The 25427-nt window shown below is 52.6% G+C and overlaps 1 protein-coding gene across 1 annotated transcript; it reads left to right on the top strand.

Moving 5' to 3' along the window:
* Positions 1-1139: 1139 nt before the first annotated feature.
* COTL1 (coactosin like F-actin binding protein 1) lies at positions 1140-25185 on the top strand. Its single transcript, XM_049786803.1, has 4 exons — positions 1140-1392; positions 1571-1653; positions 17844-18001; positions 24197-25185. Exons 1-4 carry the CDS (start codon positions 1316-1318, stop codon positions 24305-24307), a joined length of 429 nt encoding a protein of 142 aa, XP_049642760.1. The 5' UTR covers positions 1140-1315; the 3' UTR covers positions 24308-25185.
* Positions 25186-25427: the final 242 nt, after the last annotated feature.

Below are 25427 nucleotides of genomic sequence, written 5' to 3'. Positions count from 1 at the left end.
TGTATAGGCCTCACTTTTTCAGGGGCTCAGAGGGGAAGATAAGGCCTGAATGCAAATGACCAGAATACAAAAGAAAGAGTGACCACCCACACTGGAAACGGGCCATTTCAAAGCCCTCCATCAGAATGCTCACATCTTCCCAAAGCTCCTCCCTAGAGAACATGGACAGAACACTGGGTATTTGTGAACTGTGTGAGTATGTATGATCCCATTGAAGATTGCATGAAAACACATACTTGGAGGATCCCTGTGAGGAGCTGGGGGGCTCTGAGGGAGTTGCCTGAGAGGGGTAGGTAATGCAATGGGGTGGGGAGAAGAGAAAGAGGAAGACACAACAAGAAGATTTAGCAAAGCGGAAGGGAATAGAAAGAAATCTTGTTTTGGTTTGGTTTGGTTTTTGGGCCACACCCGGTGATGTTCTGGCTATGCGCTCAGAAATCGCTCCTGTCTTGGGGGACCATATGGGACACGGGGGAATCGAATTGCGGTCCGTTCTAGGTCAGCATGTGCAAGGCAAACGCCCTACCGCTTGCGCCACCATTCAGGCCTTGAAAGTTTTTAGATTTTTTTTAAAAATTTGCTTGGGGGGGGGGTCGAGGGGGTTACAACAGGTTAAACTGGGGGTTACTTACTCCTGGCTCCGCACTAGAAAATTGCTTCTGGCGATGCTCAGGAGACTATCTGGGGTGTTGGGCATCAAACCCGAATTGGCTGCGTGCTAGGCCAAAGCACTAAGCGCCAAGCACCCTCCCGATGTGCTATAGCACTGGGCCCCAAACTTGGAGCTTGAAGAAGAGAGAAACGGTAGCAGGGAATAAGGAGGAGGAGGTCTCGCAGAAGGGGGAGGCAGGAGACTGGGAGCACCATTAGGGGGCCGAGAGGAAGCTGAGAGCAGCAGCTCTTTGGAGGAGAAGGAGGAGGAGGAAGGAGAAGAGGAAAGAGACGCGAGAGGAGAGGAGGAGAAAAGCCCCTTTCTTTAGCCCTTTCGGCCAAATTGCGCAACCCGCCCGCCAGGGGATTGGCCGCCGCTGAGCGACAACGCCCCGCCCCTAGCCCCACCGATCAATGGGATTCGGGGGCGGGGCGCTCGAAGTCACGCTCAGCCAATAGGGTGTCGGGGGCGTGGCGGCAGGCCGGGGTCGGTCCCCGCGCGCGCTGCATCCCGGAGCTCTCAGTCCCCGAGTCGCCGCCGCTGCTCGCGTTGGGTTGGGCGCATCTCTCTCAGTCACGCTCCAGCCCCCCTGACAACCCCGAGACCCTCCGGGACGCCTCCGCTCCCTGCTCGACACACTGTCCTCGCTGCGGCCTCGCAGCGATGGCCACCAAGATCGACAAAGAAGCTTGCAGAACCGCGTACAACCTGGTGCGCGATGACGGCTCGGACGTCATCTGGTGAGGGACCCCCGGGCCCGGATTTGGGGGGCCTCCCCCCACGGTGTCCTCACTGCGTGCGTGTGTGTGGCCCTTAACCCGGGCCAGCCGAGCATCTCGATCGCTCGTTCTGCATGTCCAGGCAGCAACCTGCAACGCTGATGTCTCTGTTTTTGTTTTTCTTCCCCCCCATCCAAAGGGTGACTTTTAAATACGACGGTTCCACCATCGTCCCCGGGCCGCAGGGAGCCGAGTATCAGGATTTCATCCAAGAGTGCACCGGTAGGAGACGCCTGCAGGGACTGGTGGGGGCCAGTTTCTGGTCTTTGGGGTGCTTATCCACTGCGGAGCATGGGGTAATAAGATTGGAGCAGTGGCAAAGTCTTTTAGTCCTTGGACTAAGAGGAAATCTCTAGTGACCGCTCTGATCCTGGCTCCTTCGGTCTCTAATCAGTAGCCCTGGCAGCTCCAAACTCCCAAGTGGAGAGAGCTGTGTGGCCAGATTCAGGAGGCCAATGGGAAGCAAATTGGTGCTTATTGCTGGAGACATGGATCAGGGTCTGTGGACAACTCTCCAACCCACCACCCCATCCCCTGCCCCTATGCCCACCGGTCAGGATGCTGGTTCCTCTATTTTATGTTGGAAGGGAGAGCAGAAAGAGAACCCTGTATGTAGAAAGTTGCAGGAGAGGCCAGACTGGGAAGTCAACGGCTCCGGGACCTTAGGGTGGGTGAATGGGTAGGCACTGTCCGGGCATGGCTCTAGGAAGGCTTCTGGTGAGGGGAGGGTGGAAAAGTCCCCTGTTAGGACCTGGGAGATGATTGATGATTCAGATGTGGTAAATGGGGTGTGGAGGGGCTATGCTCAACATGAGGGCACTGGCCTGGGTGGGTGACAACAGGGAAAAGAGAGGATCACTACCAGCCCCTCTTCGGAGGCCCTTTGGAGCCAGCCTTTGGAAAAGCTCAGATTGGAGCTGGGACCCTCCAGGTCTCTCTGGGAAACTTGATTCATTCAGACAAAGGCAGTGCCCCAGGGGGTTAGAAGGCCGGGAGTGGGGGGGCAGACACACATCCTCGGCTGTAGGCCTGGCTCTGTGCTCAGGCTGTGACTTCCTCCCTGTCCCTGTATGGAGCTCTGGATCCCGCCATACCAGCTTGTGGTCATTTGTGAAATCCAGAGCAAGTCTGCTGGCCGACCTTGGTCCCTTCCCTACTGGCTTTCTTCAGCAAAGGGAACATTACCTTTAGTGACTTTTTAAAAGAACATTTTTTTTTTTTTTGTATCTGATGGCAATGCTGGAAGGACTCAGGGAGGTTGCTAGGGGTTATAAGAAGTAGTAAGACGATCCAATGGCGCCTTTTACCTCCAGAGCAGTTGCCTTCGCCCTTTGATCTGTCTCCTCAGCTCCTGCTGAGCTTAGCTGAGCTCAGAAAATATTTACTAAGTGTGTTCCGGGGTGCTGAGTGATAAACGTTCTCCCAGAGAGAAGGTCTTTTCCGGAACGACCTCTAGGCACACTCAGTCCTTGTTCGGGTTTTGAAAGAGCAGAGGCAGAAAGTGCTCAAAAGACAGTGCTCCAAGGCAGTACCTCTCCCTAGTCCTTCCTGGAGGGGATGGGAGTGGGCTCAGCCCCAGTCCTGGTCACTGAGTCCAGAAATCCATGTCACCCCCACTTCTGCCTTTTGGCCAGCAGCCTGCACTCCTGCAAGCGGAAGACTTGCAAACTAGCCAACCCCACCAGGAGATTCAGCAGGATTTTATCCCTGACCCCACCCCGTAGGCTCCCTGGGGGAAGCTTTGCAACTAGGGCCAGCTTCTGTCCCTCCTTCCTGCTCGGTCAACTTTCTTTCCTCCTGCCAGCAGGCCCAGAGTGCAGCTGTGCCTCTGAAGCTATTGTTCCCCCCCACGTGGAGAAAGATCTCAGCCCCCCAGCAGATGCTGCCTGAGATGTTTCCTTCCTTCCTTCCTTCCACTCAGGCTGTGCTCCCTTCCCTGACCCTCCTCAGGGGCGGGAACAAGCTGGGAATGGTTGGGAACAGGCTCTGGAGATCTGTCTTCCCTCCTGGCCATCTGTCTCTGGCAGACACCCAGTCTGCTCCTGGTTTGTTGCCCCAAATCAGGGACCAGGAAGTGAAGGAGGCCCAGAGAGGGTTAGCAGCCTGCTGGAGCTCACACAGCCAGGAAGTGTGGGGATGGAAGTGCCCTGGCCCCTGATGCTCCAGGAAGTGGTTTCTTCTTTTGAAGCCAGACTGTGTTTTAGGGGTGAAAAGGAGCAGAGTGTGCTGTGAGGGTTCCCTGACAGGCCCGGGACCCCCTTGCAAGGTTGCCAAGCTGGCCTGGCACCTTGTTTCTTGCCAAACCTCTCACCAGGGGTGTGGCCCGGACTTGGGACCTGGTGCAGGCGGGGTGCAGGGAGGGACCTCACATCTCTCCTTCCTTCCCTTCCTTCCCTTCCTGCCTCTTGCCCCTCTGTCCACAGTCCTTCTTCTCTTGTCTTTTTTTTTTTTTTTTCCCCAAAGATACATGTGTCTGTACTATCTCCTGCTTGCTCCCAGTCCTGCAGAGTCCTTTCCGGAAGGTCACTGGGGCCTCTTCCTGTTTCTCCCAGCTTTGCCCTCTCTGCACCCGCAGTACCAGCACCCTCGGCTCTGGCTTTGCCCACAGCCCGTGTGTGGCTCATGGCTTGCCCGAGAGTTGCAAAGGGTTTGAGGGAAGCCCAGGGCAGGTTAGTCTGAGTGGAAAGTCTCAGCCCAGTAGAGCTCAAGCCCCGCCCCCCAAACTCGCCCCACTCTTTATCCTTATCTGCCTCCTTTTCCCCTTCTCACCGAACAGGTTGTGTCACACACACACTCTGGTTGACATGGGCCCCCAGCACCTCACTTACAAGCGAGGGCCAGGGGAGACTGCTGTGTTGTTGTTTTTTGTTTGTGTTACTCCTGGCCCTGTGCTCAGGGATCACGGGACCCTATGGGATGCTGGGGTCAGCATATGGATGCCCTGGTCAGCCTTGTGCAAGACGAGTGCCTCCCTGCTGTTCTATTTCTCTGGTCCAAGGCCCTGTGACTCCAGGGGACTGGCTTTGCCTGTGGGGGTCTGGGCCACCCTCCAGGCTCCTCCTCTTAGCACTTAGCCTTTTTCTCAGCACCCCTGTTTTTTTTCCAGAGCATGTCACTGTGCCCTACCAACGGCTCCCCACATCTATGCAAGCAGCCTGGTGCTGTGGACACCCCATCCTGGGCACCTTGGGGTACTACCTCCAGGAGCACGACATCCCCTGCACAAGTGGTACTGCCTTTTCCTCTACAGCTGGGACCCCCGAATCACAAGACTCGGTCCCCATAGGTGAGGGTAATAAACTCATTGTTCACAGGACATAGAGATAGTGCACAGGGAGGGCGCATTCTTTGCATGTAGCAGGTCTGGGTTTAATCCAAGCCCTGTTAGGAGTGATCCCTCAGGGCAGAATCAGGAGTAAGCCCTGAGCATTGCCAGGTGTGGCCCAAAAACCAAACAACTGCACAACCCCTTCCAAAAAATCCTATCAGAGATCAATTTAGTTTTACCAATCAGACTTGATTCATTTGTTAGCTCATCATTCATTTTTTTGTCCATCCCTTCAACTACCCCTCCAGTTATCATCCATCCAGATATCCACCATCATCCTCCTTTTCCTTGATCCATCCATTCATTCTCCCATCCATCCATCCATCCATCCATCCATCCATCCACCCACCCATCCATCCATCCATCCATCCATCCATCCATCCATCCATCCATCCATCCATCCATCCACCCACCCATCCATCCATCCATCCATCCATCCACCCATCCATCCATCCATCCATCCATCCATCCATCCATCCATCCATCCATCCATCCACCCATCCATCCATCCATCCATCCACCCATCCATCCATCCACCCATCCATCCATCCATCCATCCACCCATCCATCCATCCATCCACCCATCCATCCATCCATCCATCCATCCATCCATCCATCCACTATTCATCCTCCCATCCATCCATCCATCCATCCATCCATCCATCCACTATTCATCCTCCCATCCATCCATCCATCCATCCATCCATCCACCCATCCATCCATCCATCCATCCATCCATCCATCCATCCATCCATCCATCCACCCACCCATCCATCCATCCATCCATCCATCCATCATCCATCCATCCATCCATCCATCCATCCATCCATCCATCCATCCATCCATCCATCCATCCACCCATCCATCCATCCATCCATCCATCCATCCATCCATCCATCCATCCACCCACCCACCCATCCATCCATCCATCCATCCATCCACCCATCCATCCATCCATCCATCCATCCATCCATCCATCCATCCACCCATCCATCCATCCATCCATCCATCCATCCATCCATCCATCCATCCATCCATCCATCCATCCATCCATCCATCCATCCATCCATCCATCCACCCATCCATCCATCCATCCACCCATCCATCCATCCATCCATCCATCCATCCATCCATCCATCCATCCATCCATCCACTTTTCATCCTCCCATCCTTGCATCCCTCCATCCATCATCCTTCCATCAATCTGGACTGAGCATGATCTTGGTGTCATTGTCCTTTGGGATCAAAGCATATGACGCAGGTGCCCTGCAAGCATAGCTTGTGGCAGCAACTCCTAGTCACCACATCAGCAACAACAACCAAAAAAAAAAAAGGACGGGGGGGGGGGGGGGGAGGAAATAGGAACAAATCAATTAAACTAAATAAAATGACTCTATAAAGTGTTCTCTCTCCTAACTGTAACATTGTTTAACCTCCTCTTTATCGATGCACCCTAGAGAGGTTGTTGCTGGGAGTATTGTTCTGGAAAGAATCCAGGCACCCTGGAATGAATCCAGTTTTCAGTTGGTGCAGCTTTTTGAGCCGGGTTGATTTAAGCGAGTAGGTGGTGGAGCCAGGGGTCTGGGCCTTGTGTGAGCACGCACTTCCCCCAGGGTTGTCTGTTTTCTCCTGAGATGGGCATGATAAGGATCCAAATAACCCTCTTGGTAACGGTGTAGCCATGTCTTCAGGCAGTCCCTGGTTCAGAGCGCACATTTTGGGGGTATTTTGGCCTGTACTCGAGATGATGGGGACCTGCGTGGGCTCATTCATGATGGGGCTTGGTTTGAAGTAGTCCCCTGTGATATTGGGTGGGGGTGTTGATGCTCTGGGTGTGCAGAGAGGATCATGTGACGGTTGCATGGGATCATCACCCCCCCCCCCCCCCAGAGAGATGTGGAGGATCCATGCACCTCATCCCTAGGGTCCACCTCTTTGCTTTCTCATAATCCGACTCAACCTTGGAGTTCATTTAGGGGCCGATGTGACCCCGCCTTGCTCGGTAGCATATGACCCAGACCTGACCAATCAAGGGTAAGCCAGCCTTTCTGTGAATCGATTGGATCTATGCTGTGTCCACATGACTCAAGGCGATCCAATCGGACTCACGTCTGAGAAATTGTTCAGAATGGTTCTGGGAGCCCTGGAGCTTAGGCTGGGATGCTGGGATGTGGAGCCGGGAGCTCACGGCGCAGGACTCGTCTGCCATGTGGAGGGAGAATTTGGCGGCTGAGAAGTCAAGGATCGAGCCAGCCTGGGGGAGGGAACAGACGATGCGGATCCAGCTCTATCTGCAGCCTTCTTTCTCCCTAGACCAAATGCTCGCGTTGTGCCTTGTTCTGACAGGCAGCTTGAGCGAGGTCTACAGCTTTTCCTTCTAAAAGGGACCTGGCCACGGGCCCAGCCCTGGCAGCTGGGAACCTATTGAACGGAGAATCGTGCTGAATTAAGGGCTCTCGTGTGGGGACTTCAGGGCAGGAGAAGCTGCCTGGGTGTGATCCGGCTCACAGAACCGGATTATAGAACCTCTGGGGAAAGTGTGGGAGTCTTCCCTGCGGGACTCCACTCTTCAGCAGCCATGTCTGAGCAGGCCCTTTGCTCGGCTGGGTGGGCGTCCCTGAAGGGTGTTTTAGGGGCTAGGGAGATGGGTGAAAGGGCTGGAGCACATGCTTTCCATGCAAGTGCCCCAGAGTCCCCTAAGCACTACTGGGAGGAACCCTTGAATATGGCCAGATGTAACCCAGAAACCTCCCCCTTCCAAAACCGAGGGTGTTGGTGGGGCTGGAGTAATAGGACAGTGGGGAAGTCAGTTGATTTACACGTGGCCAACTCATGTTCGATCCCCAGCATTTCAAATGTTCCCCAGAGAGCATGATTCCTGAGTACAGAGCCAGCAGTAACTCCTAATCATTGCCGAGTGTAGCCCCCAAATCAAACTAAACCAACTGGGGCCAGAGAGATAGCACAGCGGTAGGGTGTTTGCCTTGCACGCAGACGATCCAGGACAGGCGATGATTCGAATCCGGCATCCCATATGGTCCCCCATGCCTGCCAGGAGTGATTTCTGAGCACAGAGCCAGGAATAACCCCTGAACACCGCCGGGTGTGACTCAAATTCTCGCTCCCCCAAAACAAACAAAAACAACTGAGGGTGCTGGAGGGGTTTTCACTGGTCACATACTCACCTGTGGGTTTCTTCAGGATCAAAGATGAGGGGTTAGTTGAGTCTGGTTGAGCCCCTCTGGGCAGTCCTCCAGACACTGATCGAGGTAGGTGGTTCTTGAGGAAAAGAAGTGTATGTATAGATTAATGATTAACGGGGACTCCCATGGGATTTTGTTTTGTTTTGTTTGTTCCCACAGCCAGCTGTGCTCAGGGATTAATCCTGATGGTGCTAGCCCAAGGGAACCCGGGGCTGGTCCTGTGCAAGGCAAGAGCCCTCCCCACTGTCCTATCCCTCCAGGCATCCCCCCTAGCACTTTCCTCCACGAAGTCTGGTGCTCCCTGGCGCTCCCCAGGCCTGAGGCATGTCTCTGTTCCTGCCACAACCCCACATTAGTCCCTGCACTATGCCTGAGAACAGTGCCCTCTTCCTTTGCTGTTTCCCTGTGGGGGATATTGCCCCTTTTTTTGTTTATTTGTTTTTGTGTTTGGGCAATACTCAGTGGAACTCAGGGCTCAGAAATGACTCCTAGCAGGCTTGGGGGGCCCTATGGGATGCCAACGACCGAGCTAGGGTCAACGTGCAAGGCCAGTGTCTTCCCTGCTGTGCTCTCACCCCAGCTCCTGCTTCCCCATTTATGCCCCTCACCCTCACTTTCTTTCCTCCCCTTTCCTCAATTCCCCTTCTCTGCCCTGGTAGTGTGAGTATCTGGGGAATGGGGAGCTGTGTTCCCCATCCCTGAGCGAGGCTCTACCTTCTCTGGGACATTTGTGGGACAGCTCCTGGGTGCCACGCTCTGGCTAGAAATTGGCATGTGAAGTCACCTGGGTTATGTGTCTGCACCCCTCCTGCCCTGTCCTATGTTATACTCATTTCCTACCCAATGGCTGCGAATCTCTGAGTCAGCTCTGAAATCTTTTGAAATCATGGTTCTTCAGGTCCCCTGTCTGCCCAGTGATCTGAATGCACCTGTGTCCCTCTCTGGCAGACCCATGCACACAGGGATACTTGGAGAGCAAGTGTCCCCATAAGACTGATGAGGTGCAGATGGGGAAAATTGGGGGGACCCACAATGTGTAGGCTGAGCCCTAGAATTTAGGAGGGCCTTGAGGAGGGATTAGAGCCTATTGGGGGCTATTATGTATCTCTTTCCTTGGCATTTCCTCCTCAGGTCCTGGTAGCTTTTTCTAGGTATGTGTCACTACCTCCCTCACTGAGCAGCCTTTAAGTGGGGTTCATTGTGGCCCCACAAGCCATGGCATTGTCTGGATCCCAAAATGTGTGGGCCCCTTCCCAGCCACTCAGGGAGGCCACGCCTTTCACTCTGCTCTGTAGGAGTGATTCTGAGGCTGGGTGCCATGGGGGTGAAGCCACTGCTCTGGGTCATCCCCTGACCTACCCACAACGGGACCTTTGTTTTGGGGTCATACCTGGTGGTCCTGGGAGTTGAGTTGTGCTTAGCCCTCTGGGTATCTCCCCAATCTGTCTTCTCATTGGTGCCTTTGCCAGGTGCTTCTGGGGCAGAAGTTTCCTGGGCTTTTACTGAGCCCAACTCCTCCCAGTGTCCACACCTCTGACTGGTCAGCCTTCTTCTGGCTTTACAGCTGCAGGGGGCAGAGGATGGCAGTGGCTCTGGTTCTGCCTCCCTTTCCCACCTTGGGGACCTTGGGGATGTCTTGCCTTCTATCCACTTGCACCCCCAATGTAAGACCAGGTTGGAAGGACACAGTTGTCCCTCTGCCCCGCTGGCACCTTACACGGATCAGGACCAGGATGCCCTTGGGGGTGTTTCTGCTTGGCCTGCCCTGACACCTCACAGATCCTGGCACCTCCACAACTGGCCTGTTCTTACAGACAGGAGAGGGAGACTCAGATGTGCCCCAGTGTCCGCTGGTGACTGACCTGCTCGTATTCCCTGTGCCCCGCCATTTCTCCTGCCACTCGCCACACTGACCCTAGATGGGACAGTCCCCTTGCCTGCAAGATCATCCCCTGACCTACAAGGCACTGTTTTCCCTTTTTTGGCTGTCACTGGGCCCCTGCTTGCAAAGGGCGGATTATTCATTTCGCAGAGAGGAAGTGGCTGCCTCTGCCAGCTGCCCATCCCCCATGTGGGGGCTCTGAGCAGGTATTGGGGAGTGTCCCTGGCCCGGCCCACAGGGAAGGCCTGTGTCTCTCCCAGTGAGAGGCAGCATCTTCTGAGTCCTCGGCATAGAGGGTGGGAAAAGGAGCCCCTCAGGTTTATAGTTGGTCCTGGACCTGGCTCAGGGCAAGCGGAGGGTAGGAGCTGATGGGGGCTGGTGGCTGTGTTGGGGGTACAGTGGGACAGTAGACAGACAGATAGACAGCAGCCAATCACAAAGCAATAGGATTCTAAGGGCAGAAGAGATAGATGAAAGAATTAGGGGCTCCACAGAGGGGTGTGTGTTTGTATATGTGTGTTTGTGTCTGTTTATGTGTGTCTTGTGTTTTTTTTTTATCTTTAGTTATTGATTGATTGAATCATTAATTGATTGGTTTCTGGGCCACACCCAGCAGAGTTCAGGGGTCCTTCTGGCTCTGCACTCAGAAATTGCCCCTGGTAGGCTGGGGGACCCTATGGAATGCCAGGAAAATAACCGGGTTCCTCCCGGGTCAGCCGCATACAAGGCAAATGCCTTCCCGCTGTGCTATCTCTTTGGCCCCAATGTGTGTGTTTTTGTGTCTGTCTGTGTCTGTATCTGTGTGTGTTTCTGTGTCTGTCTGTATCTGTGTGCATGTGTTTTTCTGTGTGCCTGTATGTGAGTGGGCCTGGCAAAGTCATTGGTTCATGGTAGACTCTGAGGCCAGGGGTGCAGTGGTCAGGGCTAGGTCCCTTGTCACTCACTCCCTGAGCTGGGCACAAGCAGCATCACATCCTCTCATCCATTTGTCTCCAGGGTGTCTGGGTGAGAATCTGAGCTGGGAGTGGCCTCCACAAACAGACAAACTCCCCCATTCAGGAGGGGAAGAGGTGTTTCTCCAAAGATGCACAGGAAACCTCAAAAGGCTGCTGGCCACCCTGGGTCACCAGATTCCAACATGGAGCCATTACTAAGGAAGTCAGGTCCCAACAGTGAAGAAAGGAATGGCGCAGGAGTGGGACCTTCCCCTTACCCCACTCCCTCCTCAGAGCCAGATACTGGACAGAACAGTAGTGGGGGGGGGGGGCAGGGGACTGCACCTTAGGCCTGGACGAACAGAGTTGGTGGCCCCAGCATTGACTGCAGGATTGGACTTCCCTAAAGGCTGTCCATGGGGTAAGACGAGTAGAGCGTGACAGCTAATGGGCACCAGGCATTCTTCCAGGCTGGGGAATGTTCTGGAACGAAAGGAGCTCATCCTGAAGGTACTGAGAAATCAGTGACTTGTACAATGGAAATAAGGGTTGGGTTAGGGCTGTGAATGATTCTCTTTCCCGTGGGAAGGAGAGATGGGGTGTGTGTGTGTGTGTGTGAGACTTGAGTAGGGGGATTCTAGGGGTGTGAGAGGATTGGAGATAGGCAAGCTCAGAGCTGGGGTTCTGCTGAACTATGGGGGATCCAATTTTTCTCACCCAGTGGATCCTTTATGCCAACATTTTCTTTCTAAAATTTTTTTTTTGGGTTTTGGGGTCACACCCGGTAGTTCTCAAGGGTTACTACGGGCTCTATGCTCAGAAATCGCTCCTGGCAGGCCCAAGAGACCATATGGGATGCTGGGATTCAAAGCTCTATCTTTCTGCATACAAGGCAAATGCCTTAACTCCATGCTATCTCTCCAGCCCCCTCCCTTTTTTTTTTTTTTTGGTTTTTCAGCCACACCCGTTTGATGCTCAGGGGTTACTCCTGGCTAAGCACTCAGAAATTGCCCCTGGCTTGGGGGGACCATATGGGACACCGGAGGATCGAACCTCGGTCCTTCCTTGGCTAGCGCTTGCAAGGCAGACACCTTACCTCTAACGCCACCTCGACGGCCCCTCCGGCCCCCTCTTTTTAAATTTTTTCTTTTTGGGGGCTATACCTGATGATGTTCGGGGTCCCTATTGGCTCTGAACTCAGGGATCACTCCTGGTGGTGCTCTGGGGCCAGCATGGGGATTGAATCTGGATCAGCTGCGTACAATGTACATACAAACATCCTCTTGTCTGCCTATGTCTCCTGACCTGTGCCAACATTCTCTTGTTGAGTGGCCTTCTGGAGCTTTCTGTGACTAATTCTCTTTTTTTTATTTTATTTTTTTATTTTTGGGTCATACCCGGAGTGCTCAGGGGTTACTCCTGGCTCTACACTCAGAAATCGCTCCCAGCAGGCACGGGGGACCATATAGGATGCATATGCAGGGCATCCTCGCTACCTCCATGCTATCTCTCCAGCCCTCTGTGACTAATTCTTAGGTCAGCATTTCTGGCCATCCCCGTCAGCCCTTCCCCCAGCCTCTTCCAGCTCCAGAGTCCTGCCACAGCCTGTCTTCCTCCAGTCCTGGGGACTGGTGTTAGCCCACCTTTTCCAGTGTACACCCTCACATCTTTCTTTTCTTTTTCTTTTTTTTTTTTTTTTGGGGGGGGGGGCACACCCGGCGGTGCTCAGGGGTTACTCCTGGCTATCTGCTCAGAAATAGCTCCTGGCAGGAACAGGGACCATATGGGATGCTGGGATTCGAACCAACCACCTTAGGTCCTTAGGTCCTGGATCTGCTGCTTGCAAGGCAAACATCGTGCTGTGCTATCTCTCCAGCCCCTCCCTCACATCTTTTTTTTTTTTTTTTTGGTTTTTTGAGCCACACCCAGCATTGCTCAGGGGTTACTCCTGGCTGTCTGCTCAGAAATAGCTCCTGGCAGGCATGAGGGACCATATGGGACACCGGGATTCGAACCAACCACCTTTGGTCCTGGATCGGCTGCTTGCAAGACAAACGCCGCCGCTGTGCTATCTCTCCGGGCCCTCCCTCACATCTTTCACTCTTCGGCCCCAACATCCTGGTAGTGGGGAGCCCTCATTGGGTGTTTGTGTGGATCCAACCATAAAAGAGTAAAATGATTTCATGCATGGATGAGTTTGGGGGCTGAGAGCAGCCATAAGGAAGGGGAACCAGGGGTGGTGGTGTCTGTTCCCCACCCAGGGGCTCTGAGGAATGGAGAAATAGGGCAGGCTTTGCTCTGCCCCAGTTTTTCCCCCACCCCCCAGGAACTGCTGACCTGGGGGTTGGGAGAGCTGTCCCTCTGCTTCCTTTTAAGGAAGTGAAAGTCACTAGCTGCCTCCTGTCTTCCCCACCCCTGCCCCCACAGCAGTGTCAGGGGTCACCCACCCCAGGCTCAGCAGACAGCTCCTCTTTCTTTTCTGCTTCAATGCCCTGCTAATTGCTAAGAATTTGGTTCGTTTTGCTTGTAAAAAAAGTTTTTTAATGTTTTTGGGGCTCCACGTGGTAGTGCTCAAGGGTTACTCCTTTCTGACAGGCTTGGGAAACAATCTAGGGTGCTGGGGATTGAATCTGGTTAGGCCACATGCAAGGCAAGCACCCTCCCCACTGTACTATTGCTCCTGCTGTTTCTGTTTTGGGGTCTCTCCTGGCCATACTCAGGGGTTACTCCTGACTTTGCACTCAGGGATCATTCCTGGTGGTGCTCAAAAAAAAGAACATTTGGGGTGTTTGGGATTGAACCCTAGTTACCATGTGCAAAGTCAGTGTCCTGCCCGCTGTGCTGTCTCTCCGATGCCCTGAATTCACCTTTTTTTTTTTTTTTTTTTTTTGGTTTTTGGGTCACACCCGGCTGTGCTCAGGGGTTACTCCTGGCTGTCTGCTCAGAAATCGCTCCTGGCAGGCATGGGGGACCATATGGGACACCGGGATTCGAACCAACCACCTTTGGTCCTGGATTGGCTGCTTGCAAGGCAAACGCCGCTGTGCTATCTCTCTGGGCCCTGAATTCACTTTCTTAAGAAGCCCGGGATCCCCAGGACCCTCCTTTGAAAACTTGGCTTCCAGGCTCACTCTGGAACCTCAGTTTCTCCCTGGTCACTGGGATGAGCAGGGTGAAGGAAGCACAGCTTTGTGAGAGCCCAGCACTGTGGCCACATGGGAAGTGCTTGCTGAGGGGACGGGAAGCCCAGCCTGACATAAACCCAACTTGACAGAGCACAGCCAAGGTGCCTGCGGAGGTGGAGGCTGAAAGACAAATGGATTCACCCACAGTTTAAATTTACATCCTGCCTGTCCAGAGAGGGAGATAGCATCTGCCCTGCAGATGAACCAATGGCCAGCCACAGCTCTTGCCTGAGGCTCACAGAAAGGCCGGAGTGACCAGTAATTCTGTCATCATGCTGCAGGTACCATCTGTGCACACACAACCACACACACGAGGTATGCAGCATAACAATAGAGGCAGCACATCACCTACCAGATACATGTAACACACAGCGACACACATGCACAAGTACAACAGGCAATACATGTACACACATGTAATACAATGCAACTACACAACACACATGTGCACCACTATACATGTGAACATGTGTGTGCTGTGTCGAAACAAGTCACATGTGTGCAGCACGATGCAACATACAAGACATGCACACAACACATGTAACACAAATTGCATGCAATACAATGAAACATGTGATATACGTATGTGGCACATGCACACAGAATAAGCACGTACATGCAACACATACCAAACACATGCACAACACAACTCATACATGTTGCTTTACATACATGCACACATGAGCCCACACTTACATGTGCGATATATATATATCTATACAGTATAGTCGACATGTGCAGTGTAACATCCACAGACACTCAACGTGCGTGCGTATGTGTGTGCACCCCAGACCACAACTCTTGACACGATGACTACAACGGAACTGGCCGTGCCTGAGCTCCTGACCATTCTGCCCAGGTGCTGATGAAGCTAAGGTCCTACAACCTCACAAGCCCCACAGCCCCACAGCCTAACAGCTCCCATAGCCCCTGCAGCCCCTCACGTGGCCTCATTTTGGTGCAGTGCAGACAAGGGCACCCTGTGCCGAGCGGAAGTTTGTGAGCAGGAGAGCTGAGATATGGCACCTTCCAAACAGATGATGCCCAGGCATGGCCCTGCCCTGATGGTCTGAGGTTCCAGCCCTGTCCATGTGTGTATCCTGGGTGGGGCCCCAGGAGTAGCCAGAGGGGCTGCGGGATCCAAGATTAAAAGTGGGGAGGCTTACAAAGGTAAAATCCAAATGGATTAAAGACCTTGATATCAGAACTGAAACTATAAGGTATATAGAACAACATGTAGGTGAAACACTCCAGGACATTGAGACTAAAGGCATCTTTAAGGAGGAGACAGCACTTTCCAAGCAAGTGGAAGCAGAGATAAACAGATGGGACTATATTAAGCTGAAAAGCTTCTGCATCTCAAAGGAAATAGCGCCCAGAATACAAAGGCCACCCACTGAGTGGGAGAAATTATTCACCCAATACACATCAGATAAAGGGCTAATATCCAAAATTTACAAGGTACTGACAGAACTATACAAGAAAAAAACAACTAACCCCATCAAAAAATGGGGAGAAGAAATGAACAGACACTTTGAAAAAGAAGAAAGGCAAATGGCCAAAAGGCACATGAAAAGATGTTCAACATCACTAATCGTCAGGGAGATGCAAATCAAAACTACTATGAGGTACCACCTCACGCCACTGAGATTGGCACACATCACAAGAAAGGAAAACAAGCAGTGCTGGCGGGGATGTGGAGAGAAAGGAACTCTTTTTCACTGCTGGTGGGAATGCCGTCTAGTACAACCTTTATGGAAAGCGATATGGAGATTCCTTCACAAACTGGAAATTGAGCTTCCATACGATCCAGCTATACCACTCCTAGGAATATACCCAAGAAACACAAAAATACAATACAAAAAACCCTTCCTTACTCCTATATTCATTGCAGCGCTATTTACAATAGCCAGACTCTGGAAACAACCAAGATGCCCTTCAACAGATGAGTGGCTGAAGAAACTGTGGTACATATACACAATGGAATACTATGCAGCCATCAGGAGAGATGAAGTCATGAAATTTTCCAATACATGGATGTACATGGAATCTATTATGCTGAGTGAAGTAAGTCAGAGGGAGAGAGAAAGACGCAGAATGGTTTCACTCATCTATGGGCTTTAAGAAAAATGAAGGACATTTTTAACAATATCTCAGAGACAAGAGAGATGAGGGCTGGTAGGTGCAGCTCAGGACATGCAGCTCATCACATAGAGTGATGAGTGCAGTTGCAGAGATGACTACACTGAAAACTATCATAAAATGTGAATGAATGAGGGAAGTAGAAAGCCTGTCTCGAGTACAGGTGTAGGGGGGTGGGGAGGAGGGAGATCTGGGAAATTGGTGGTGGGAATGTTACACCGGTGAAGGGGGGGTGCTCTTTACATGACTGTAATCATACAACTATAATCATGTTTGTAATCACGGTGTTTAAATAAAGATAAAAAATAAAAAATAAAAACCCACAAAAAAAAAAAAAAAAAAAAAAAAAAAAAAAAAAGTGGGGAGGCCAAAGGAGGGGAGCAGTGAAGGGGTTTTGGAGGTGACCAGGAAGCTGAGCCAGGGGAGAACTTAACATTAGGCCAGATGGAGTAGAGTCTGCCCAGTCTTGTGGGCCCCAGGGACTGCTCCCATCTGGAGGGTTTGGTAGTAGTCAGGGAGGGAGGGTTGGGATTCCACTGTGGCTCAGAGTATGGAGGTGGGAACCAGGGTGGTTCTTTTGCCAGGGCAACAGACCAGTGTCCCTACCCCAGGCTGAGCTGGGTAGCTGCACCGTCCCAGGGTGGAGGCTGAATGTAACTTAAAAGTCTGTGGGCTGCTTCCTCCTTCATTTTCCTGGACACCCCCTCCAAGAACATAACCTCTTTCCTCTGTTTTCTTGTTTTTGTTTTTGGGCCACACCAGCAGCACTCAGAGGTTATTCTGGCTCTGCCCTCAGAAATTGCTCCTGGCAGACTTAGGGGACCATATGTGATGCTGGGAATTGGACCCAGGCCTGTCTTGGTCGGCTGCATGTAAGGCAAATACCCTACTGCTGTGCTATCACTCGGACCCCTCTCCCTCCCTTTCTGTCAGTGTTGCACCCGCCCTGGAACTGGCCTTTAGGGCAGCAAAGTGGGGTGCAGTGAGTGGGGAGTGTGGGGGTGCAGGGAGGGGCACAGAGACCCACCCACTGCACTTCCCTCCCTTCTTGTGAAGCAGCCAGCCTGGAGCAGGAGTTGCTGATGACGGCAAGGCTGAGTCTTGAAAACTGCTCATGGATGAGAACTTCAGGGTCTGTGGACCATGCTGGGAATCATCCAGACTAGAGAACCCCACACAGCTGATGGGGGGCAGGACTTTAATAGAAGTGGGGAGACCCAAGTTCTAAATCTTGACAGCCGTGTCACACAGCCTGTGCTGACTGAGGGCCCTGGAGTTTCTGTGCTAGAGTAAGTGGAGTGGTCTGTGATTTCTCCCCAATAAAAGGAAAGAAAAGGACTGGGAGAGTGCAAAGAGGGAGAGCACAGCCCCATGTGCGTGAGGCCCCCCTGTCTCAGCCTGAGCAAAGGGGAAACTCCTAGGCCACTGAATCAGGAGAGCCCATGTGTAAGGCCAACTCTCACCCTCATTATTTTGTTTCTGTTTTGGGGCCATACCCAGAGGTACTCAGGGGTTATTCCTGGTTCTGTTCAGAAATTAATTATTTCCAGTGGGCTCAGGGACCCTATGGGATGCCAGAGATCAAATCTGGTTTGGTTGTGTCCAAGGCAAACACCCTCCCCACTATGTTGTGACTCAGGCCCCCTCTCACCCTGATTTTGTTTTTGATGGAGAACTTTCAAAGGGGCTCAGCACTCGTGGCTAAGAAAGGTGCTGGGCACTGCCCTCTTTCCGCAGATGACATTCGACTCTACGCCTTTGTACGCTTCACCACGGGGGATGCCATGAGCAAGAGGTCCAAGTTCGCCCTCATCACCTGGATTGGCGAGAACGTGAGCGGACTGCAGCGGGCCAAGACGGGCACCGATAAAAGCCTGGTGAAGGAAGTGGTACAGGTAACAGTCCTGAGGGAGAAGAACATTTAGGCCTGGTTTTAATTAGTGCATAATTTTTAATTGGGTGTGTGGTTTTTAATTAGGGTTTTCTTGCTCTCCAGCATTAGAAGGAAATAATCCCAAATAAGGACAAAAGCATTCTTTATTTTGTCCAGGAGTTACTCCTGGCTCTGAACTCAGGGATCACTCCTGGCAGTGCTCAGGGAACCAACCCTATCTACTGTACTATCTCTCTGGCCCTGAAATCTGGATTTTACGGATTGATTTGCAGGGCCCCACTGGAGTCAATGAAGTTGGGGTCAAGAAGAATTCCGAACCAGGGAATTCCAAAGGGGGCTGAGCAATAGGATAGCAGCCAGGGCATTTGCCTTGCACACGGCCAACCCAGTTCGATCCCCAGCATTTCATATGGTTTTCTGAGCTTCATCAGGAGTGAGTCCTGAGAGCAGAGCCAGGAGTAACCCCTGAGCACCTCCTGTGTGTGACCCCAAAACAACACAATTAAGGACCATAATCTTTTATTTATTTATTTTTTTTTTGAAGTGCTGGGAATCAAACTCAGGACTTCACACATGAGCCCATTCCAAGCCATATCCACTCTAGTGCCCTACCCTAGGGTATGACCTGGCATTCTGCTCCCACCCTAGGGTAGGGCACAATCAGATCAGGGTAGGATCAGTAACATAATAATCCCATGGAAATGTTTATATACACAACAGAAATAATCTCTTTGTTTTTTTAGGGGGCACCCAGAAATACTCAGGGCTTATTTTTGACTCTGCACTCAGGAATCATTCTTGCCCATGCTTGGGGGACCCTAATGTGTGCCCAGGATCAAACCCGAGACAGCTGTGTGCAAGACTAGCATTCTCCCTACTGCGCTATCTTCCTGGTTCTAGAGATAATCTCTATCCTTGGAGAAATGTGTTTTGGGGGCTGGGATAACACCCTGCTCCCCCCACTTGGCCACACAGTTCAGTGCTCAGGCCTGGTGAGGCAATGTTGGGGACCATCAGGGCTACCATGGGGTATAGGGGTCGAACCTAGCCACACACATGCTGGGCCCTTTAGGGCTAGAGCTTCTTGCCACTCACCAGCTCCACAATTCCATAGGGCCCCCACGTCTGCCCTTGTACCTCAATGCCCGCCCCCTTCGTGCGCTGCCCACTGTCCCCTCTGCTCTCATGACTCAGGCAAGTGAGGAGAACCGCTTTCTTTGGGTAAATGACACCTTTGGCAGTTGACTTTTCAAAGGCCTTTTTGCTGCACTTTGGAACAGTGTAGGCGGGCAAGTGAGGGGTCCCGGGTGGGGGGGCTGCTAGCTGCATTGTTGGGCCCTCCTGATGCTCAATGCAGGCCTGGGACTGCCCAGGTCTCCTCTGCTTTCTGGGCCTTTATTATCTGTCCTGCCTCCTTGGGAGGCTGCATTGTGCAGCCCACAAGAACCTTGCCTCCCAACACCCCTGTGTCCCACACAGAATGATGAACAACCATGCCCTGCACTGTTGTTGGCAAGGATTGGGGCCCTGCCTGCTGTTGCTGCATAGCCAGGCTGCCTTTGGGAAGCGAAGCTCTGATTATAAAGTTGAGTTCCCTGAGTCCCCCTGACCCCTGGCCTCTGTAGTGGTACTGTCTGAGGGGCAGGCCCAGGCATCTTCCCTGCAGCCTTCTTCCTGCAAACACCTCGTCCTTGGACTCAGGGGCCCTTCAGAGCCTCCTGGTTCTCCTTTCCTGCTCTTAGGGGCTCAGAGAACTCCCAGAGGATTCCCATGGTGGAGCGAGGGATGGGGTTGAGGCAGAGGATGAGGGATTAAAGGCTCTGGAAATGCGAAGAGCTGACATTCGAACCCTGGCCTGCTGGGTGCCTCGTGCAGGAGCATGGGGGGGCCTGTGCTCTTTCCGGGCAGTGTTCGATCCCAGGCATCCCATACGGTCCCCCAAACACCACTAGGAATGATCCCTGAGCACAGAACCAGGAGTAACCCCTGATTATCGCTGGGTGTGGCCCAAAAAAACAAACACGAAAAGACCTACCAGGTAGGCAGGTAGTTGGAGCACAAGCCACAGACGTAAGAATCCCCATAGATAGTCCCCTGAATGCTGCTGGGAATGACCCCTGAGCACAGAGATAGGAGTAGTCCTTGAGCTCTGCTGGGTGTGGTCCTGAAATAAAAAATAAAACGCTAAAGGACAAAAAGGAAAGGGGGGGTGGAGAAGGGAATGTGTGGGTGGGTGTTTGAGAAGAACCATCCACTTCCTGCACCTTCCCTGAGTGTTTCAGGAAGTGGCTGTAGGCCTGAGACTTCCCCTGACAAGCTTGAACATGAAGGTTAACCCAGGATTCCCAGGGGGCCAGAGAGATAGTACAGTGGGTAGGGCTCTTGCCCGAGACATGGCCAATCCAGCACTGCCTAGTCTCCCAAGCCCACTAGGAAGGATTGCCCAGTGCAGAACCAGGAGTCAACCCTGAGCATTGCCTGGTGTGACCTCAAAACCCAGGGAACAAAATTTACCAGCCAGAGTCCTGAGTGTGGTGGTCACAGCTCTAGCAACACCTTCATGCCCTACTGGTGTCATTTTGAGAGGAGCTAGACCTTGGTGTCAGGGGGTTCACTGGATGAGCTGGACTCACCTTTGTCTCAGAAAACGAAACTCCTGTGGGGGGCTGGTACCAGTGTTCTCAGATCTTTCTAGAACAGCAAGTGGTCCTGCCCCACAGAGAACACATTCTGCTTTGAAGTGCTTGAGGTAGCCTTGAGGTGAATAGGGGACGCTGAGGGCCTGGCCCAGGCTCTTGTCTGAAAGTGCTGTGTCCTAGGAGAGTAGCTTTCCTTCTCTGGGTCTATTGCTGCTTCTGTGTCAGATGAGGAAGTTCCAGGCCTCAAAGGCACTTTTCTTTCAGCTCTCTCACCCTCTGCCCCTATATTTGTTAATAGGTGTTGTCTGCATGGAGAGTTCTCACAGGTCCTGGGCGCCCAATGGGTTGTACTATGTTGGCCACGCCAGTGGGACTCAGGGTTACTTCTAGCTCTGTGCCCAGGAATCCCTAATGGCAGGCTCTGGAGACTATAAGGGATGCCGGGGATCAAACCCAGATCAGCTACATGCAAGACCAATGCCCTTCCCACTGTGCTCTCACTCTAGCCCTGTTTTTTTTTTTTGCCTTTTTGTTTTGGCTTTTGTACCTCACCTGGTAGAGCCCATGTTCAGCATGTGGGAAAGTTGGGTCTCTAGAGAGTTCACAGTAAAACTCCCTCTCCCAGCTTTGGGGCAGGCAGGACCAATAGCTTTTGGGGGCACCTCAGGATGAGGGGGTATAGCCAGGGCCATTGGGCAGAAATGAGATAACCCAAGGTGGGGGCCAGTTTGGTTGAAGTTCTGGATGCCCTCTCCAAGGCCCAATGAGAGAATTGAGGGGCTGATTTCTCAGGAGCCTGTAGCCTGCTTCCCAAAACTACTTTTTGCTTTGCCCTCTACTGTCCTGTGAGCTGAATGGGTAGGAAATGTAAAGGGGTGTCGGGCAACTGACTTTATTTATTTTTGGTTTGGGGCCACACCTGGTGGTGCTCAGGCTCTGTACTCAGAAATCGCTCCTGGCAGGCTCAGGGAACCATATGGGATACCAGGAATTAAACCTGGGTCCATCCCGGGTCATTTGAATGTAAGGCAAACACCCTACTGCTGTGCTATTGCTCTAGCCCCCGGGGCAACTGACTTCTGCCTGGGGTTCACGTTGCCACCCTGTCCCTATCCTGTCCCTGTCATGGTCATCTCTCTGCTGCCGTTCAATCTGTCTCTTTTCTTGGAGTGTCTCTACATGGGCCTGTTGTCTACCTAGAGCATGGTCCAGGCGGATTCTGGCCCAGCCTCTTTTACCCCTATGGTGACTTTCGGCTCATCCCTTCCCATGGCTGCCTTTCTCTAGCCTTGTGAAATCATGGCGGCTGCCCCCTCTTTCCAAGTGGGGCCATGGCTGGCGGCTCCATCCACTCACGGATGTACTGTTTCTAGTGGCCACACCTGCCTTATCATGCAGCTTGTCTGGATCCCGCCCCAGCCACAGACAGTAGAGACTTGGAGTCCTTAGCGTGGCCATATATGGCCATGGGTACAGGGGACTGGGACTTCCGCGAGGGCGAGGTCTGGGTGCTGCTTCCTGCCCTCCCCTGTCACTGCTCAGAGTTGAGAAAGAGGTGAATTTTCAGTTCTCCTTTCTGCTTTTTTTTTTTTAATTAAAAATAAAATTTTGAGGGCCAGAGAAATAGCACAGCAGTAAGGTATTTGCCTTGCACATGGTTGACCTGGGACAGACCCAGGTTTGATTCCCAGTATGCCATATGGTCTTCTGAGCCTGCCAGGAGCAATTTCTGAGCGCAGAGCAGGAGTAACCCCTGAGCACCACCAGGTGTGGCCTTGAAACCAAAAATAAATAAATAGGGGCCGGAGAGATAGCATGGAGGTAAGGCGTTTGCCTTTCATGCAGGAGGTCATCGGTTAGAATCCCGGTGTCCCACATGGTCCACTGTGCCTGCCAGGAGCAATTTCTGAGCCTGGAGCCAGGAATAATCCCTGAGCACTTCCGGGTGTGATCCAAAAACCACAAAAATAAATAAATAAATAAATAAATAAATAAATAAATAAATAATTTCACAGCTGGAGTGATAACACAGCAGGGAGAGTGTTTGCCTTGCATGCAACCAACCCAGGTTTTATCCCTGGCATCACATCATAGTGTCCTCTGAGCCTGCCAAGAGTGATTTCAAAGCACAGAACCACTGGGTATGGCTCCAAAACAAAACAAAAACAGAACATCAAGGGGCCAGAGCTATAGCACAGAGGGGAGGGCATTTGTCTTGCACACAGTCAGTCGATCAGGGGTTTGATCTCTAACATTTCAGAGGGTCCCTAGAACTTCATCAGGAGTGACCCCTGAGCACTACTAGGTATGGGTCCCCAAAATCTGAGTTCTAGACCACCAGATTCACCCAGGTTGTGCTTTTCAGGGTGTCTCAGAGAACCCAAAGAGGTGCTGCCCCTAAGGCACCTCTGAGAACATCCCTATCATTTTCTAATCTCTGTTCCCCACTGCTCTGTGGCACCATATGAGAAAGAGAGAGAGAGAGAGAGAGAGAGAGAGAGAGAGAGAGAGAGAGAGAGAGAGAGAGAGAGAGAGAGAGAGAGAGAGAGAGAGAGAAAGAAAGAAAGAAAGAAAGAAAGAAAGAAAGAAAGAAAGAAAGAAAGAAAGAAAGAAAGAAAGAAAGAAAGAAAGAGGAAGGAGGGAGGGAGGGAGAGAGAGAGAAAGGAAGGAAGAAGGAAGGAAGGAAGGAAGGAAGGAAGGAAGGAAGGAAGGAAGGAAGGAAGGAAGGAAAGAAGGAAGAAAATAGTATAATTGAAGGAATGAAGCTAATTCTAAAGAGAATGTTGGAAAGGTGAGGTTTCTGGGAAATTCACTGGTCACCAGGGTGGCTCCCTGAGCTGAACTGTGAGGGCCAGAGCAGAGTTGCAGCCTGTCCTAGAGGGCTGAGGAGGGCAGGGGCACAGAGAGGCCTTGTGGGCTCACTGCCCCAGAGCCCACCCCTCCCTGGGGGACTTGTGGGCAGGGGACAGTATCCTCTGGGCTTTTGTCTGTCCACTCCACAATCGGGCCTTCTGTGCCTGCCTGGTTACCTCTCTGCCACGGTTCTAGAGTTTGCCGGGAGCCTCTCGGTGCCATTGTTCTCTGTCTCATGGCAGATGTTTGAGGCAGGGAGTCTGTGTGAGACGCCCCTGCCAGCTGGTGACCCCGACCTGGGCTTCCTTGGGTCAGGCTGCCCTCCTGTCTGCTAGTGGCTCTGGGGAAACAAGGCAGATGGGGCTCGGGCCTCCCCCACTTTACTGTTTTTTTCTTTTTATTTTTTGGGGGAGGGTAGACTGATGCTAAACGTTCCCTGCTTGACTCTGCACCTCAAGCCCTTATTCCCTTGATTAGATGGTTTTTCTCAGAGGGGGAAACTGAGGCACGGGAGTGGGCCAAGCCTGCCTCTGGGAGTGCTTCTCAGGACCACCCGGATAGTTCCAGCCTCCTTTGACGATTCCTACCTCCAGTCCATCCCACCCCCATCCGCCTCCCTGCCCAGACCATTCTGTCTCCTTGGAGCTCTGCTCAAGGGACTCTGCTGCCTCTGACGGGACCTTCATCTCCTTCTGTCCCCGCAGAACTTCGCGAAGGAGTTTGTGATCAGCGACCGGAAGGAGCTAGAAGAAACGGCTATCAAGAACGAGCTCAAGAAGGCGGGAGGCGCCAACTACGATGCCCAGACAGAGTAGTCCCACCCATCCTCGGACCCCATGGCCATCTGCCTGTGCCCCCTGCCACGGCCCAGCCTGCCTGGGACAGGAGACCCTGGGGGCAACTCCTGCTCCCTAGGATTCCCCATAGGCCTGTCTCAGCTTTCAGCCCTTCCCTGAATCCCTATCCTTGTCCTCAAGAAAAGGGCCTGCTGCTCCTCCATTAGATCTAGGGGCTGTCTTGGGGTGACCTCCCTTTTCCTGGCTTTGCCCTGAGACACCATAGGCTGCCTGGCGCCTCTATCCTGGACCTCACTGCCTCAGGGCCTGCACCGCCCTCTGGCCTATCTCACCTGCTGTCCACCTGGTGCCCAGCATGGCTGCCTCCAAACACACGCCTGCACCCCCTCATCAGGCCGACTCCCTGAGAAAGGTCCTACCTGACTTGGTTTCCTGAGCTGCATGTCTGATCAGTGTAAGATCAGCTGCCAGTGCTCAGGCCTGACTCAGAAATTTGCCTTAAAATCACTGGGCAGTGCACGGCCCCCCTGAGATGTGAGCCAGGCCAGGATGGGGGCAAAGTTAAAGGACCTTTCAGGCTTGACTTCAGGGTCCCCAGGTCGGTGAGGGTGTCATGAGGTTTCCCGCAGAACATGGCCCATGTTGAGCAGCTGGGGGCAGAGACTGTGCTTTGGCAAGCCCCGGAGCCCCCTGGTCCTCCCGAGCGCCCCCAGCTCCTGGGTTTATTTTTCCTTCTCCAGAAGGAACGCCTGGGTTCATTCCTGTGTAGCTTCCAGGGCCCTTTTCTTTCCCTCCTTCCCCGGTTTGTTTGTGGGGTTTGGGGGGCTGCTGAGCTGTGTCAGGCCCGGAAGAACATTCGCATTCAGTTTACAGAAATAAATGGTCATTTGTTTTTTTCAAAGAATGCAGCTGTCTGAGGTTCTGGCAGAATCTTTTTCCAAGACTTCTGGGAGGAGCGTTAGGATGGGCTCAGGCCCTGGGGGCTAGCCAGGTGGGGCTCCTAAACTAAGCAAATGTCCCGGGGGGCAGGTTGGGAGGGGCCCCACATTCTCTGTGTGATATAAACTGGTGTTTCTGGTGCTAGGCCAGGTCCTGCATTCTAGGTAGGTGGGTGGGTGGGGATCTGAGCTCTGCTCAG

This window comes from Suncus etruscus, chromosome 14 (assembly GCF_024139225.1).
Source record: "Suncus etruscus isolate mSunEtr1 chromosome 14, mSunEtr1.pri.cur, whole genome shotgun sequence".
Classification (NCBI taxonomy): Eukaryota; Metazoa; Chordata; class Mammalia; order Eulipotyphla; family Soricidae; genus Suncus; species Suncus etruscus.
The sequence above is the reverse complement of the archived record's forward strand: the minus strand, read 5'-3'. Positions and strand labels throughout refer to the sequence as shown.